This window comes from Aquarana catesbeiana, linkage group LG06 (assembly GCF_042186555.1).
Source record: "Aquarana catesbeiana isolate 2022-GZ linkage group LG06, ASM4218655v1, whole genome shotgun sequence".
NCBI classification, from domain to species: domain Eukaryota; kingdom Metazoa; phylum Chordata; class Amphibia; order Anura; family Ranidae; genus Aquarana; species Aquarana catesbeiana.
Window position 1 is genome coordinate 41,406,971 of NC_133329.1, and position 18,231 is coordinate 41,425,201.

Genomic DNA, 18,231 nt, shown 5'->3' on the forward strand with positions numbered 1-18,231 from the left:
TCTTGGTGGTCATAAGGCTTGTACTAGTAGCTGTTCATCTCCTTGTCAGCCAAGGGCGTACTGTAAATGTCATGGTGGTGGTAAGGCTTGGAGTTGTTCCTCTCCTAGACAGCCAAGGACTGATGGTAAACGTCATGGCCTTCATCAGGCTTACACTTGTAACTGTTTTTCTCCTAGACAGCCAAAGACATATAGTAAAAGTCATGGTGGTTGTAAGGTGTGCACTAGGAGCTGTTCCCCTTGGACAACCAAAGGTATATAGTAAATGTCATGGCAGTCATCAGGCTTAAACTAGTAACTGTTTTTCTTCTAGACAGCCAAAGACATATAGTAAACGTCATGGTGGTTGTAGGGCTCATAATAGATTTTCCTCTCCTACACAGCTAAGATTTTATAGTAGTGATGGACATAAGGCTTGTGCTAGTAGCTGTTCCTCTCATAGACAGCCAAGGACCTATAGTTAATGCCATGGCCATCATCAGGTTTACACTAGGAGTTGTTCCTCTCCTAGACAGCCAAGGATGTATAGTAAATGCTATCATGATCATAAGGCTTGAACCAGGTGGCAAGTGCAAGTGTTGACCCTCTCAACTTCTAGAAGTGATCCCAGCATCTACCCAGCCATCTGATCACTTATACAGAGTGACAGTAGTGTCTGAGAGGGATGACCCGGGGGGGGGGGGTGGCAGAATGGGAGTGGTGTCCCGAGGAGGAGTGGGAGCAGAGTGGGAGTGGGGGCAGAGTGGGAGCGATGTCCCGAGGAGGAGTGGGGGTGGGGGCAGAGTGGGAGCGATGTCCCGAGTGGGAGCGGGGGCAGAGTGGGAGCGATGTCCCGAGGAGGAGTGGGGGCGGGGGCAGAGTGGGAGCGATGTCCCGAGGAGGAGTGGGGGCGGGGGCAGAGTGGGAGCGATGTCCCGAGGAGGAGTGGGGGCGGGGGCAGAGTGGGAGCGATGTCCCGAGGAGGAGTGGGAGCGGGGGCCGAGTGGGAGCGATGTCCCGAGGAGGAGTGGGAGCGGGGGCCGAGTGGGAGCGATGTCCCGAGGAGGAGTGGGAGCGGGGGCAGAGTGGGAGCGATGTCCCGAGGAGGAGTGGGAGCGGGGGCAGAGTGGGAGCGATGTCCCGAGGAGGAGTGGGAGCGGGGGCAGAGTGGGAGCGATGTCCCGAGGAGGAGTGGGGGCAGAGTGGGAGCGATGTCCCGAGGAGGAGTGGGAGCGGGGGCAGAGTGGGAGCGATGTCCCGAGGAGGAGTGGGAGCGGGGGCAGAGTGGGAGCGATGTCCCGAGGAGGAGTGGGAGCGGGGGCAGAGTGGGAGCGATGTCCCGAGGAGGAGTGGGAGCGGGGGCAGAGTGGGAGCGATGTCCCGAGGAGGAGTGGGAGCGGGGGCAGAGTGGGAGCGATGTCCCGAGGAGGAGTGGGAGCGGGGGCAGAGTGGGAGCGATGTCCCGAGGAGGAGTGGGAGCGGGGGCAGAGTGGGAGCGATGTCCCGAGGAGGAGTGGGAGCGGGGGCAGAGTGGGAGCGATGTCCCGAGGAGGAGTGGGAGCGGGGGCAGAGTGGGAGCGATGTCCCGAGGAGGAGTGGGAGCGGGGGCAGAGTGGGAGCGATGTCCCGAGGAGGAGTGGGAGCGGGGGCAGAGTGGGAGCGATGTCCCGAGGAGGAGTGGGAGCGGGGGCAGAGTGGGAGCGATGTCCCGAGGAGGAGTGGGAGCGGGGGCAGAGTGGGAGCGATGTCCCGAGGAGGAGTGGGAGCGGGGGCAGAGTGGGAGCGATGTCCCGAGGAGGAGTGGGAGCGGGGGCAGAGTGGGAGCGATGTCCCGAGGAGGAGTGGGAGCGGGGGCAGAGTGGGAGCGATGTCCCGAGGAGGAGTGGGAGCGGGGGCAGAGTGGGAGCGATGTCCCGAGGAGGAGTGGGAGCGGGGGCAGAGTGGGAGCGATGTCCCGAGGAGGAGTGGGAGCGGGGGCAGAGTGGGAGCGATGTCCCGAGGAGGAGTGGGAGCGGGGGCAGAGTGGGAGCGATGTCCCGAGGAGGAGTGGGAGCGGGGGCAGAGTGGGAGCGATGTCCCGAGGAGGAGTGGGAGCGGGGGCAGAGTGGGAGCGATGTCCCGAGGAGGAGTGGGAGCGGGGGCAGAGTGGGAGCGATGTCCCGAGGAGGAGTGGGAGCGGGGGCAGAGTGGGAGCGATGTCCCGAGGAGGAGTGGGAGCGGGGGCAGAGTGGGAGCGATGTCCCGAGGAGGAGTGGGAGCGGGGGCAGAGTGGGAGCGATGTCCCGAGGAGGAGTGGGAGCGGGGGCAGAGTGGGAGCGATGTCCCGAGGAGGAGTGGGAGCGGGGGCAGAGTGGGAGCGATGTCCCGAGGAGGAGTGGGAGCGGGGGCAGAGTGGGAGCGATGTCCCGAGGAGGAGTGGGAGCGGGGGCAGAGTGGGAGCGATGTCCCGAGGAGGAGTGGGAGCGGGGGCAGAGTGGGAGCGATGTCCCGAGGAGGAGTGGGAGCGGGGGCAGAGTGGGAGCGATGTCCCGAGGAGGAGTGGGAGCGGGGGCAGAGTGGGAGCGATGTCCCGAGGAGGAGTGGGAGCGGGGGCAGAGTGGGAGCGATGTCCCGAGGAGGAGTGGGAGCGGGGGCAGAGTGGGAGCGATGTCCCGAGGAGGAGTGGGAGCGGGGGCAGAGTGGGAGCGATGTCCCGAGGAGGAGTGGGAGCGGGGGCAGAGTGGGAGCGATGTCCCGAGGAGGAGTGGGAGCGGGGGCAGAGTGGGAGCGATGTCCCGAGGAGGAGTGGGAGCGGGGGCAGAGTGGGAGCGATGTCCCGAGGAGGAGTGGGAGCGGGGGCAGAGTGGGAGCGATGTCCCGAGGAGGAGTGGGAGCGGGGGCAGAGTGGGAGCGATGTCCCGAGGAGGAGTGGGAGCGGGGGCAGAGTGGGAGCGATGTCCCGAGGAGGAGTGGGAGCGGGGGCAGAGTGGGAGCGATGTCCCGAGGAGGAGTGGGAGCGGGGGCAGAGTGGGAGCGATGTCCCGAGGAGGAGTGGGAGCGGGGGCAGAGTGGGAGCGATGTCCCGAGGAGGAGTGGGAGCGGGGGCAGAGTGGGAGCGATGTCCCGAGGAGGAGTGGGAGCGGGGGCAGAGTGGGAGCGATGTCCCGAGGAGGAGTGGGAGCGGGGGCAGAGTGGGAGCGATGTCCCGAGGAGGAGTGGGAGCGGGGGCAGAGTGGGAGCGATGTCCCGAGGAGGAGTGGGAGCGGGGGCAGAGTGGGAGCGATGTCCCGAGGAGGAGTGGGAGCGGGGGCAGAGTGGGAGCGATGTCCCGAGGAGGAGTGGGAGCGGGGGCAGAGTGGGAGCGATGTCCCGAGGAGGAGTGGGAGCGGGGGCAGAGTGGGAGCGATGTCCCGAGGAGGAGTGGGAGCGGGGGCAGAGTGGGAGCGATGTCCCGAGGAGGAGTGGGAGCGGGGGCAGAGTGGGAGCGATGTCCCGAGGAGGAGTGGGAGCGGGGGCAGAGTGGGAGCGATGTCCCGAGGAGGAGTGGGAGCGGGGGCAGAGTGGGAGCGATGTCCCGAGGAGGAGTGGGAGCGGGGGCAGAGTGGGAGCGATGTCCCGAGGAGGAGTGGGAGCGGGGGCAGAGTGGGAGCGATGTCCCGAGGAGGAGTGGGAGCGGGGGCAGAGTGGGAGCGATGTCCCGAGGAGGAGTGGGAGCGGGGGCAGAGTGGGAGCGATGTCCCGAGGAGGAGTGGGAGCGGGGGCAGAGTGGGAGCGATGTCCCGAGGAGGAGTGGGAGCGGGGGCAGAGTGGGAGCGATGTCCCGAGGAGGAGTGGGAGCGGGGGCAGAGTGGGAGCGATGTCCCGAGGAGGAGTGGGAGCGATGTCCCGAGGAGGAGTGGGAGCGATGTCCCGAGGAGGTGTGGGAGCGATGTCCCGAGGAGGTGTGGGAGCGATGTCCCGAGGAGGTGTGGGAGCGATGTCCCGAGGAGGTGTGGGAGCGATGTCCCGAGGAGGTGTGGGAGCGATGTCCCGAGGAGGTGTGGGAGCGATGTCCCGAGGAGGTGTGGGAGCGATGTCCCGAGGAGGTGTGGGAGCGATGTCCCGAGGAGGTGTGGGAGCGATGTCCCGAGGAGGTGTGGGAGCGATGTCCCGAGGAGGTGTGGGAGCGATGTCCCGAGGAGGTGTGGGAGCGATGTCCCGAGGAGGTGTGGGAGCGATGTCCCGAGGAGGTGTGGGAGCGGTGTCCCGAGGAGGTGTGGGAGCGGTGTCCCGAGGAGGTGTGGGAGCGGTGTCCCGAGGAGGTGTGGGAGCGGTGTCCCGAGGAGGTGTGGGAGCGGTGTCCCGAGGAGGAGTGGGGGGGCTGAGTGGGAGCGGTGTCCCGAGGAGGAGTGGGGGGGGCAGAGTGGGAGCGGTGTCCCGAGGAGGATTGGGGGGGCAGAGTGGGAGCCGTGCTCTTCTCCTTGGGTCAATTGTCTGAAAAGAGTGATAACAATGGCCTAACAAAGAATGACAGGAGAACAGAGACTGTGATACCAATGGAAGAGAGGTGGGGCAGCGAGGGAAGGATGATGGAGTGGGTGTGTCCAGAGTCTAGGTTTACACCGACATGCCATGTTTTCAGTCGGTTCCTAGGCTCTGGTGGTTTCTCAGTGATTACAAGCTGTGTAGTGTTAGGTGAGGTTTGTCGGTAATTAGCAGGAATCTCCCGGTAAAGCCTGAGAGTGCAAAATCAGGCTCACTTCTGCAGAGAAACCAATCCACTTCCAGGTTTCATCGCCAAACCTTAACGGAACCAGCCAAGGTTAGAAGCTGATTGGCTACCATGCACGGCTGCACCAGATTCTGAGCTTTGGTAAATCTCCCCCATTGTGTGTGTAGATGGGGTGTGTTTCTCTTCCCACACTCTCCAGTGTTGTATCTGGATTCACTCGTCATAGTCTGATATCCCCACATCCAACATCCTTGTACATGGACATTTTCAGTAAACATTAGTCTGTTCTTTCTCTGGGAATTGGAAGTCTTCCAGGCTTTTCTGCTTGTATTTGTGTTTGTCTAATCAGAGTTCTTTGAAATAGTCTGTGGGGAGCTAATTATGTGGATTTTGGCCTCGCCCGTTTTTATTGATACTCGAGTAGAAACATGCCGTACAATCCATCAAAATGCTTTATTTTATTGTTTGTTTTTTTTTAATCCTATCCTGGGATAAAAATGTCAGGTTTCTGTGATATAATAAAATGACACAAAGATAAATCATTTCCACCTTTTACTGCGACCTATAAACTATAGTTGAAAGTCAACTACAGTCAACTCAGTTGAAAAACAAACTGAAATCTTTTAGGGAAGGCGGGGGGGAGTAAAAATTACAAAACCTAAAATAATGTGGTTGCTGATAACATACGAACGAAACAGCAGAAAGACACAGGACTTAATGCTTTGGAGATGGTGGTTTTTTTTTTTTTTTTTGGATAAAAAAAATAAATAAATAAAATGAAAATAATGTGGTTGCATAAGTGTGCACACTCTCTTATAACTGGGGATGTAGCTCTGTTCAGAATTAAGCAAATACATTCAAACTCATGTTAAATAGGAGTCAGTACACTCCTGCCATCATTTTTAAAGTTCCTTTGATTGACCCCAAATAACGTTCAGCTGTCCTAGTAGGTCTTGCCTGACTTTTTCTTAGTCGCAACCTACAGCAAAAGCCATGGTCCGCAGAGAGCTTCCAAAGCATCAAAGGGATCTCACTATTTTAACAATATCTTTTAGGAGAAGGGTACAAAAGAATTTCCAAGGCATTATATATACGATGGAACACGGTGAAGACAGTCATCATCAAGTGGAGAAAATATGGCACAATGACATCACCAAGAACTGGACGTCCCTCCAAAATTGATGAAAAGAAAACTGGACAGGGAGGCTGCCAAGAGACCTACAGCAACATTAAAGGGGTTGTAAACCCTCATCGTTTTTCACCTTAATGCATTCTATGCATTAAGGTGAAAAACCTTCTGTAGTGCTGCAGTCCCCGAGCCCCCATTTTACTTGCCTGACCCCGATCTTTCTACGGCTGGGAATGAGCGCACCAGCTCTACCTGGTGTCTTGTGTCCTGATTGGATAGATTGATAGCAGAGCAGCCATTGGCTCCCGCTGCTGTCAATCAAATCCAATGATGCAGAGCCGGGGGACGGGGCCGAGTCCTGAATTCTGTGTGAATGGACCACTAGCCCCCTAGTGGTCAAAAGGCGAACCGACGTAAGGCAACGTAGTTTCACCCACCCATGGCATTCTGCCGCAGTAAAACTGCGGCGGCTGGTCGGGAACCAGTTAAAAAAAAAAAAAAAAAATTTCTTTACAACCACTTTAATGCACAAAAAATAAACATTTGATCAATAAAGATTTATAGGGAGCTTTACAACGCTTTTGATCTTTAAAATTTAATTTGAGTTGCTCTTCTGTGGGTTTTTTTTTTTTTTATTTTTTTGTCATTGACCGACACAGCACCAATCGGGGTTAGCCAGACTCACACTGTAGAGAGCATACATCAGCAGAGTAATAGAAGCCCCTCCCCCAAGGATCTTTCCCTGCAGATGCCAAAGAATAGGGAAAGATCATGTGAGCACTGCAGGGAAAGGAAAAAAAAAGTAGTGGCATGATATCTTATCTATCTATCTATCTTCTCTTCTCATTTATGTGAATGAATTGTGGCAATTATCACTTCTCTGTTTAATATCGCTTTTAAAGAGAAGTATGGGGTTTGGCTTTTTTGCAGATTTATACTTCCCTGTGTGTTTGCAGCATCTGTCCAATGCTGCATCTTTCCCCTGCTGCCTCTGCCTTGAGAACCGAGCGATCGAACACCTCCGATCACTCGGTTCTCTCAGCTCCGTGAGCAGTCAGTCACCGCTCTCTGCTCTGCCCCTCCTCGCTCACTGGAGCGCTGAGCTGAGCCGGGTGTCGGTCCAGGGATCTGGCGGATTCCCGACTCCATGGACGCGATGACGCGGAGCCTGGACCGACTTCTGTGACGTGGGCAAAGAGCGGACTTCAGCCTGCGCTCTGCTGAAAACGGGTCACAGGAGTGCAAAACAATCTGTACTCCTGTGATCCACAGGAGAAGTACAGCCAAACAAGCTTTTTTCTGTACTGCTCCTTTAAGGACGGGCTGACGCCTCAGCTAGGGCAAAGAATGTGAACATGCATCCAAGTAGCTAATAAGTCTTTATCCCTCAGGTCTTGGTGGAGCCATGGACAATTCCATTCCTGAAGAACACAAATTGGAGACCATGGCGGTCGGCGAGAATCAACATGACGCCCTCCCCTCCCAAGAGGATGGGTTGGAGCAAGGAAGCGTCAAAGAGGAGGAAGATGATGACATTCTGTCCAGAGGTGACACCGGTGCCTCAATCGGAGGTGGCAGAGATCCTGAGGTGACCGTGGAGATCGGAGAGACTTACCTGTGCCGGAGAGCGGACAACACTTGGCGTAAGTATGTCACCACACTACCGATCTGCTGCACGATGCGTTGTGTGCACCTCATGTGTGACTGGTGTGTCTTCTCATCAGATTCGGCAGAGGTCATCCAGTCCCGACTGAATGAACAGGAAGGGCGAGAGGAGTTCTATGTACATTATGTGGGCTGTAAGTATTGCTGACTTGTATCTGATCTGTCTTCGCCTCCTGCTGCTCTCTTATTTGCTTGGCATGAGATTTGACCCACACATGCAGTATATAGAAGTATATACCTCCTAGGTGCCTGCATGTATAGCTACAGAAGTCTTTCTGTATTTCTCAGAGTCTCTTGAAAACAGGATTGTGATCCAAGTCTGAATTTCGAGGAAATGGGTGTAACTGGCAGTAACACATGCAAAACTATATGGCGTTAAACTGGCAGTAATGCACAACAAAACGATATGGCGTTAAACTGGCAGTAATGCACAAAACTATATGGCGTTAAACTGGCAGTAACGCACACAGAACTAGCGTTCTCTTCTACAAAAATGTAACATTCAGGTATCCCAGCTAGACGATAGGCCACGCCCAACTTCCTGCCCAGACTTGAAGATCTATTATCAACTGTGCACAAGATCAATCAACAGCGCTCATTATTGTAAGACTTTATACAACTTTCATGATGATTTTTATACCTGTTTTGATATAATACATTGAATAGCCATTGTCTTGTTGCTTTATGATTTGACAAACGCCTTTTAGGTCTTATTTCTACTTGTGGTTGGAAGGGGTGGTAAACCCCCCACCCCCCTTAAAGGGGTTGTAAAGTCTCAAGGTTTTTCACCTTATTGCATTCTATGCTTTAAGGTGGAAAAACCTTTTGTGCTGCAGTAGCCCCCTAAAGCCCACCTTTTACTTACCTGAACCCAATTTGTTCCAGCGCCGAGGACGAACCCAGCAGCTCCAGCTGCTGTCTCGGGTCCTCATTGGATAGATTGATAGCAGCAGGGGCGGGGCCGAGTCCTGCTGTCTGTGTAAATGGACTCAGCAGCAGGACTCGGGAGCGCACCTGCACAAGTGCCCTCATGGAAAGCGGCTCTCCGTGGGGGGGCACTAGTTGAGAAGGAGGGGGCCAGGAGCGCTGCCCAGGCACCCTAGAAGAGGAAGATCGGGGCAAACCCTTGCACAGAGGAGGCAAGTACGACATGTTTTGTTTTTTGGGGGTTTTTTTGTTTTTTAAAGCGAACCTTTACAATCACTTTAAGCTGTAAAAGCCGCAGACAGGCGTGTACACATGCCACAATAGCAGTGCAGCATAAATGATCCCTCTGTCGCACCTGTCAGGTGGTGGTGCTTGCTGAACGCAATCTGTTCTCCTAAATGGGGCTGCAGTGCAACCGACCTGCAATCACGTGCAATGCACTCAATTGTGGCATTGTGGTGTGCTTCTTTTGCGGTTAACTTTAACAAAAATGTTAAAGTTAGCTATAAATACTGTAGCTGCTGACTTTTAAAAAACACACTCTTGCCTGTCCTAGGATCCTACGATTTCCTCCCCCGGCCTGGCTCTTTACTGGTGTTCGGGTGAAGGCGCCGGCATCTTAATGCGGTTGTAAACCCTTACAGACAACTTTTTGCTACAGGTAAGCCTATAATAAGGCTTACCTGTAGCTACCCAGGATATCTCCTAAACATGCATGGTTTAGGAGATATCCCCTGTATTTGCATGTGCCGACTTCTTTGGCACTGAAGCAATGGCACGTATGTGCCTTTGCTTCAGTGAGTGTGCCGTCACCGGTGGCGCATGCGCGGGAGTGACGTCATCGCGGCTCCGGCCAATCACAGACCCGGAGCCACGATACCTGGAAGTAACCCCCGGGAGTGATGTCGCCGGCCGGTGCTGTGTACGGGCACCGCAGCGAGGGCTTTGATCTCAGGTGAGTATTACATAATGAGCTAGTATGCTTTGCATACTAGCTCATTTTGCCTTTGTCTTGCAGGTGTTAGTGTTTTTTTTTTTTTTTTTTTTTTTTTCAAAGTGGGTCTACAACCACTTTAACCACTTCAATACAGGGCACTTAGACACCTTCCTGCCCAGACCAATTTTCAGCTTTCAGTGCTGTCGCAGTTTGAATGACAATTGCGCGGTCATCCATCACTGTACCCAAACAAAATTTTTATCATTTTGTTCCCACAAATAGAGCTTTCTTTTGGTAGTATTTGATCACCTCTGCGGTTTTTATTTTTTGCGAAACAGATAAAAAAAGACCGAAAATTCTGAAAAAAATAAAAGTTTTGCTTTTGTTTTTGTTTAAAAATGTTGTAAATAAGTAAGTTTTCTCCTTCACTGATGGGCACTGATAAGGTGGCAGCGATGAGGGGGCACCAATGAGCGGGCACTGACGATGGGCACTGATATGCGGCACTGATGGGCACTGGTAGGCGGCACTGATGGGTGGTACTGATATGCAGCACTGATGGGCACTTATGGGTGGCACTGGTGGGCACTGTTAGGCAACACCTATGGGCACTGATAGGCGGCACTGATAGGCGGCACTGCTGAGCACTGATAGGCGGCACTGCTGGGCATCCCTGGTGGCACTGGCAGTGGTAGACATTGTGAGTGGGCATTGATTGGCAGCTACCTGGGCACAGATTAGTATTTCCCTGGGGGTCTAGGGGGCATACCTGGTGGTCCAGTGTGGCTGGTTTCCCTGGTGGTCCTGGGCGGCTGGTTTCCCTGGTGGTCCTGGGCGGCTTCCCTGGTGGTCCTGGATAGGATCCGAGGGGGGGATGTGCTGATAAACAATCAGCACAGACCCCCCCTGTCAGGAGAGCAGCCGATCGGCTCTCCTCTACTCGCGTCTGTCAGACGCGAGTGAGGAAAAGCCGATCACCGGCTCTTCCTATTTACATCGTGATCAGCCGTGATTGGACACAGCTGATCACATGGTAAATAGTCTCTGTCAGAGACTCTTTACCTAGATCGGTGTTGCGGGGTGTCAGACTGACACCCCGCAGCAACGATCGCCGCGATGCGCGCCCCCGGGGGTCTGCAGCGGCTCAATATCCTGAGGACGTCATATGATGTCCAGTCAGGATTTTGAAACCACTTTGCCGACGTCAATCTGCTATATGGCGGGCGGCAAGTGGTTTAACCGCTGACAGCCAGCTGCCCACTGCTCATGCACAAGTGCCCCAACCATGGTCCCGCAGTCTCCTGTGACATGTCCCAAGGGGCTGCAGGAGAAGGAGGGGGGGGGGGGGGGCGCGAATCCCCTTCCCCGGGTGACCTGACCAGAAGTGGGAGCTGGTACCTGTCCATATCGGGTATGCTAAAGGCCTAAGATCCCCTTTCACATGTCTCAGCCAGTCTTTGTATCCTCTGTAGTTAACAGGCGGTTGGATGAATGGGTGGACAAGAACCGGTTGGCGCTGACCAAGACTGCAAAGGACGCCGTTCAGAAAAACACGGACCAATACCTGAACGAACTGTCCGAGCAACCGGAGAGGAAAATCACCAGAAATCAGAAGAGGAAGCACGATGAGATTAACCATGTTCAGAAGGTGAGGAACCTGTGCCATAGAGCCGCATTGGTGAAATCCTGAGGCCAGAGGGCTGGCGCTCCTTGGAGGACGGGTCCTTATAAATATGGGGCAGTTGTCACCAGAACAGGTGTACCCACTCTAAGATTTCCCCTCTATTCTTGTTCATTTGACAATATATCGCCATCACCATGTAATATATCACCATCGCTTTCTGTCCCTGTAACACTGGGTGGCAGGACAAATCAAGAAAGTGTATCTCCTCAATGAGGACACCATTCCAATCCTTCCACACTGTAGCCAAAGTTTTAAAGAAAAAAAAAATGGTATAGATGGTGTGAAATCTTTGTTGGTGCCTCTCCACTGACCATGATTGGGGCAGCGCTAATGAATGTGTCCGATCTCTTTGCAGACTTATGCAGAAATGGATCCCACCACGGCTGCACTGGAGAAAGAACATGAAGCGGTGAGTTTTATAGGCCAATGATTTCTGAACGTGTGGGAAAACTTCCTCACCTCCACTCAGTCTGCAGCAGATTTTAAGTCTTAAGTCCTTTTTTTTTTTTTTTCTTATTTTCTCAGATCACAAAAGTGAAATACGTGGACAAGATTCACATTGGCAATTACGAGATTGATGCGTGGTACTTCTCTCCCTTCCCAGAGGATTATGGAAAGCAGCCGAAGCTCTGGGTGTGCGAATACTGCCTGAAATACATGAAGTTCGAGAAGACTTACCGCTATCACCTGGTAAGAGTTTTTAGGTGGCCTGGAATGCTATCCATGGCCCTTTTACAGGCTGCAGGTCACCTGGAATACTGTAGATATTCTGTAGATAACCCCACAGGCTAAACATTACCTTAAAGTCAAGTTCCACTCAAAAGTGAAAGCTTATCCACCCCACCCCACCCCCTTTCAGGGGAGAGGGGGGAACAGGTACCTGTTTTTGACAGGTACCGTTCCCCACTTCTGGGAGACAGGACCGCGGATTAGAAAGGGTAGCACGCTTTGTGCATGCGCAGTAGGGAACCGGCTGTGAAGCCTAATGCCGGGTTCCCTTACTAGGAATGGTGGCGGCTGCACCCCATAGCCGACCCGAAGATCAGCGTGGGTGCCAACATTAAAAGTCAGCAGCTGCAGTATTTGTAGCTACTGAGTTTTAGTTTTTCGTGGGGGCTAGACCTCTTCTTGTCCTTGGCTTTTAATGGACTGTAGGGGGGTCTGGAATGTTGTCTGTGGCCCTTTTGTTTGCTGTTGGCAGCCTGGAATACTGTCCCTGGCCTTTTATGGCCTGTAGCTAACCTGTAATGCTGTCTTTTTTCCCTTTGCGAGTTGTAGGGGATGTGGAATTCTGTCTGTGGCCCTTTATGGGCTTTAGGGGGCCCAGAATACGATCTGTGGCCCTTTTTTATGGGCTTTAGGGGGCCCAGAATATGATCTGTGGGCCTTTATGGGCTTTAGGGGGCCCAGAATATGATATGTGGCCCTTTTTATGGGCTTTAGGGGGCCCAGAATATGATATGTGGGCCTTTTTATGGGCTTTAGGGGGCCCAGAATACGATCTGTGGCCCTTTAGCAGCTGTAGGTGGCCTGGAATATTGTTCCTAGCCATTTATGGGGCTCTAGGGGGCATAGAAAACTGTGACCCTTTATGGGCTTTAGATGGGCCTGAAATACCATCTGTGGCCCTTTTATTGACTGTAGGGGGCCTACAAATCTTGTCCATGGCCCTTTATGGGCTGTACGGGGCCTGCAATACTGTCCATGGCCCTTTAGCCAGGCTATGGTTCAAATTAAATACTGTCTGTGGCTCTTTATGGCCTGTAGGGGGACTGGAATATTTTCTGTAGCCCTTTAGCCAGCTATAGGTCATTAGAAGTACATTCTGTTGCACGTTACAAGCTGTAGGCGGGATAGAATACTGTACATATCCCTCTACAGGCTATAGATGACCTGTAATACTCTCTGTGGCCCTTATTTAGAGCCTCAACCTATTTAGCTCTTAAATTTTTTTTTTTATACAAGGTAAGGTAATGTCTTTACCTAGACAAAAAAAACATACAGAAAGTGGTGGATTGCAAACTCCACGTGTTGCATGTGAATAGCGTGCAATCTTTTATTTAGCCAGCAGGTGGAGCTTTTGGCTCGTTTTCACATTTTACACTGTCTCTTCAGCCCCTGTAGTTGTAGAAAGCCTGATGTTTACAGGGTTCAACAGCTCAAGCTAGAGTCTTCACACACTCAAGTGAGTCAGAGTAGTGAGCCCCTTTTGCACTTTGGTGCATTTATTCCCTGTATTTTTTTTAGCTGAAATCCATGGAAACGCTTCCAAACAGTGCGTTTTTTTTTTTTTTGTTGTTTTTTTTTTTTTTTTTTTTTTTTTTTATGCAACGCACAAGACACACATCAGTGCACAATAAAAGCACATTGGCGTGGTATTACACTCAGTGGATGGAAAGGTGTGAATTAGGTTTTCTAGATTCCATTTGACACATGGAATGTTTTCTTTTGGTCCAGGGTCTGTGTCAGTGGAGGCAGCCGCCAGGAAAGGAGATCTATAGAAAGAACAACATCTCGGTGTATGAAGTGGACGGGAAAGACCACAAGGTCTACTGCCAGAACCTCTGCCTCCTGGCCAAGCTCTTCCTGGATCACAAAACCTTGTACTTCGATGTGGAGCCCTTCGTGTTCTACATCCTGACTGAAGTGGACCGGCAAGGGGCCCACATCGTTGGCTATTTCTCCAAGGTAATTGTAACCCATAGGGATGCACCGATTTATCAGCTGCCGAAAATGGGGTTATCAGCATTTTGCCGATGGCAAAAAAAAAAAAAGTGCCGATAATGGCATAAAGTCATTTTTTTTTTTTTTTTTTTTTTTTTTTCCCAACTTTCCATCTATTAAATCTTCTGCCCTTGTTTTATCTTTTGGGTAGTAAAACATTTTTTTTTTCTGCCAGTAAATTTCCTTATACAGCCCACTTCCGGTTTCTTGTCTGGTCATTATCCTAGGCTTATGACAACATGCACAGCTCTCTCTCTCACTCTCGTGAGAGTTTGCCAGGAAGGAAGGGGGGATGAGTCATAAGAGGGCCAATGAGAGCTGCAGGGCTGGAGGTGTGCCTCTGGGTAAATCCAGGAAGTGAACAGGCAGCAGCTTCAGCTTCCCACAGTTAAAATGGATACAGCCAGACTCAGTTGTGGGAGATTGCTGCAACATATTTGGCAAGTACAGAATCGCAGTATATAGAAAATAATATGCAAAGTGGTTGGAGGGAAGCTTCAGAATGGCAAAGATTTTTTTTATTTTTTTTCACAAATTTATGTGAGCAGCCTGCAGTTCCTCTTTAACCACTTCAGCCCCGAAAGATTTTACCCCCCTTCCTGACCAGAGCACTTTTTTGCGATTCGGCACTGCGTCACTTTAACTGACAATTGCGCGGTCGTACGACGTGGCTCCCAAACAAAATTGACGTCCTTATTTTCCCACAAATAGAGCTTTCTTTTGGTGGTATTTGATCACCTCTGCGGTTTTTATTTTTTGCCCTATAAACAAAAAAACAGCAACAATTTTTGAAATGACAATATTTTTTACTTTTTGCTATAATAAATATCCCCAAAAAATATGTAAAAAAAAAAGATTTTTTTTTCCTCAGTTTGTGCCGATACCTGTTCTTCTACATATTTTTGGTAAAATAAAAATCGCAATAAGCATATATTGATTGGTTTGCGCAAAAGTTATAGCGTCTACAAAATAGGGGATAGTTTTATGGTATTTTTAATTTTTTTTTACTAGTAATGGCGGCGATCTGCGATTTTTATCAGGACTGCAACATTATGGCGGACACATCAGACACTTTTGACACTATTTTGGGACCATTCACATTTATACAGCGATCAGTGCTATAAAAATGCACTGATTACTGTGTAAATAACACTGGCAGTGAAGGGGTTAAACACTAGGGGGCGATCAAGGGTTTTAGTGTGTCCTAGGGAGTGATTCTAACTGTGGGGGGGATGGGCTTCAACTTACATGACAGCGATCACTGCTCCCGATGACAGAGAGCAGTGATCTCTGTCATGACACTAGGCAGAACGGGGAAGTGCCTTGTTTACATGGGCACTTCCCCGTTCTGAGCCTCCGTGACACGATCGCTGGGAGACCGGCGGACATCAAGTCCGCCCGTCCCGCGGACACGGTCACGCTGTACGCGGTGGGCGCGAGGGAGCCTGCTATCCCTGACTCTTAAAGGGGATGTACAGGTGCGCTCTCTAGCTGGCAGGAACACCTGATGGGAGCCATGATCTTTCGGGGCTATCTTGGGAGACTGGTGTCTTTTTTTTTTTTTTTTTTTTTTTTTTTTTCTTTGTTCAGGAGAATGTGATTTACCCCCTTGCCTCCTCCTCCGTGGGCTCTCTTCCCCTTCTGTGCTCGGGGAGAGTCTGTACTACCTGGGGGTGATGCCCCAGTTTTTGTCTTCAGAACAAGCCGGGTCTGTGGTGGTCGTCACGTGGGTGCCCCCGCTTGCATCGCGGGGCAGCAGCAGTATATAGGGCTGAGCGTCTGCCATGTTCTGGTGGCTGAGTCCTCGGCCACGTCTGGTGCATAGCACTGGAAGAGGTGGCACTTTCAAGGTCGGGCACGCAGCGTAATTTCCGGGCCGCAGAGGGCAGGGTCACCTGGTGCCTTTTATTTCCGGTTCCTGGTTGGCACAGCGGTGCTCTTGAATTCCGTAGGAGTACGGTGGCAGAGCAGCTCTCCTGCCCTGGATCACGTATCTAGTACAGGATCCAGCACTTCTGGGTAGGGGGCGCGCACGGCAGTGCTGTGATTGGACATAGCACAAGCCGGTACCCGCTGATCGACGAAGAGGATGACAGAGAGAATGTAAACCATACAGAGCTCTGTCCTGTCAGCGGGGATGTGGTGGTTTTGGTTTCCCTGCAAAGGAAATAAAAGTCGGGGCATCCCTTTGTAAAAACGGCACATAGTGAATGCACCAAGCGACACTGACTAGGCACACAATTAACCCTTTAATCGCCGTTGATGTTAACCCCTCCCCAGTTAGTGAAAAATTTCTGGATAGCCGCACTCCAAAAAAAAATAGCCTTTATTTGTCAAACGGAATAAAAAAATACATGCCACAGCGGAGCTGACGCGTTTCACACTATCAAACCGTGCTTAATCAGAGCTATGATTAAGCACTGATAGTGTGAAACGCGTCAGCTCTTCTGTCCGTTCTGCTGTGGCATGTATTTTTTTTTTATTCCATTTGAGGAATAAAGGCTATTTTTTTGGAGTGCGGCTGTCCAGAAATTTTTCTCAAATCTCATTGCTATATGCATTGCCAGCACCTGCGGCTTCCAAACTAGAGGAGAGGTTCATTCCAATTTGACCTGCCTGGAGCGGTGATATCCCTTTCCCTTCCCAGTTAGTGTCAGTGACAGTGCATATTTTTAGCACTGATCACTGTATTAGTGACACTGGTTCCCACAAAGTGTCAGATTGCCGGCCATATTATTGCCGTCCTGCTATAAGTCCTGATCGCGATTGTTACTAGTTTTATAAAATAAAAGTTCTAGTATATATCCCATAGTTTGTAGACACTATACCTTTTATGCAAACCAATCCAAAATACACTTATTGGGCTTGTTTACCATAAATACGTAGCAGAATATATTTTGGCCTAAATTTTAGTTTTAGGTTTTTTTTTTTTTTTTTTGTTTTTGTTTTTTGTTTTTTGTTGTGTGGTTTTTTTTTTTTTTTTTGGGATTCCAGGAAGTAAATGCTACATGAATCATCTGCCCTTACTCAAGATGGCTGCGGCTAGAAATGCTAGGGGGTGTTTTTAATGTGATTGCTTAACAAAATAAAGCATGGAGACATGGGTGGATGGGGGAAGTTTTGCTTTGAATATTAAAAATGAATTAAAATGGTATTTTCAGTTTTGTATTGTTCAGATACAGTTTAGTTGCACTTTAATGAGACTTTCATTCAAAACACACCTGCTGCAAAAGTCAGACCAATATGAAGTGTATACACTGCTATCATTATACCTCCCCCCCCCATGTGTACTTATATATATAACCCTGGAACATATTGGGCTGGGATGGGGCCAATGTGGTTTTGAATGGGGGTGACCAAGATGCTGTATAATTTCAGGAGAAGGAGTCTCCGGATGGAAATAACGTGGCCTGTATCCTAACACTCCCGCCGTATCAGAGACGAGGCTACGGAAAGTTCCTCATCGCTTTCAGTAAGTGACTTCTTTGTGCTACATACACAACTATCAGAAATTAAAGATTTGCCTGCACCACTCACCTATGGGAAATTGGAGACACTGCAGATGGTGACAAAATACAAGCCAATTAGAAGACCTACATACGCTATATTACCAAAAGTATTGGGACACCTGCCTTTACATACACATGAACTTTAATGGCGTCTTAGTCCGTAGGGTTCAATATTGAGTTGGCCCACCCTTTACAACTATAACAGCTTCAACTATTCTGGGAAGGCCGTCCACAAGGTTTAGGAGTGTGTCTATGGGAATGTTTGACCATTCTTCCAGAAGGGCATTTGTGAGGTCAGGCACTGATGTTGGATGAGAAGGCCTGGCTCGCAGTCTGCTCTCTAATTCATCTCAAAGGTGTTCTGTTGGGTCTAGGTCAGGACTCTGTGCAGGCCAGTCAAGTTCTTCCACCCCAAACTCGCTCATCCATGTCTTTATGGTCCTTGCTTTGTACACTGGTGTGCAGTCATGTTGGAACAGGAAGGGGCCCAAACTGTTCCCACAAAGTTGGGAGCATGAAATTGTTCAAAATGTCTTAATATGCTGACACCTTAAGAGTTCCCTTCACTGGAACTAAGGGGCCAAACCTAATCCCTGAAAAACAACCCCACACCATAATCCCCCTCCACCAAATGATTTGGACCAGTGCACAAAGCAAGGTCCATAAAGACATGGATGAGCGAGTTTGGGGTGGAGGAACTTGACTGGCCTGTACAGAGTCCTGACCTCAACCCGATAGAACACCTTTGAGATGAATTAGAGCGGAGACTGTGAGCCAGGCCTTCTTGTCCTACATCAGTCCATGACCTCACAAATGCTCTTCTGGAAGAATGGTCAAACATTCCCATAGACACACTCCTAAACCTTGTGGAAGCCTTCCCAGAAGAGTTGAAGCTGTTATAGCTGTAAAGGGTGGGCCAACTCAATATTGAACCCTACGGACTAAGACTGGGATGTCATTAAAGTTTATGTGCGTGTAAAGGCAGGC

General features: G+C 51.0%; 1 protein-coding gene across 1 annotated transcript in view; it reads left to right on the forward strand.

The window, feature by feature from the left end:
- KAT8 (lysine acetyltransferase 8) overlaps positions 1–18,231 on the forward strand; it is a 40,232-nt gene that overhangs the window by 13,905 nt on the left and 8,096 nt on the right. The window contains exons 2-8 of the mRNA XM_073635723.1: positions 7,190–7,441; positions 7,523–7,597; positions 10,800–10,975; positions 11,367–11,420; positions 11,537–11,701; positions 13,469–13,699; positions 17,114–17,207. Coding sequence (XP_073491824.1) covers positions 7,204–7,441; positions 7,523–7,597; positions 10,800–10,975; positions 11,367–11,420; positions 11,537–11,701; positions 13,469–13,699; positions 17,114–17,207 — 1,033 coding nt within the window. The 5' untranslated portion in view covers positions 7,190–7,203. The remainder of the gene's footprint in view (positions 1–7,189; positions 7,442–7,522; positions 7,598–10,799; positions 10,976–11,366; positions 11,421–11,536; positions 11,702–13,468; positions 13,700–17,113; positions 17,208–18,231) is intronic.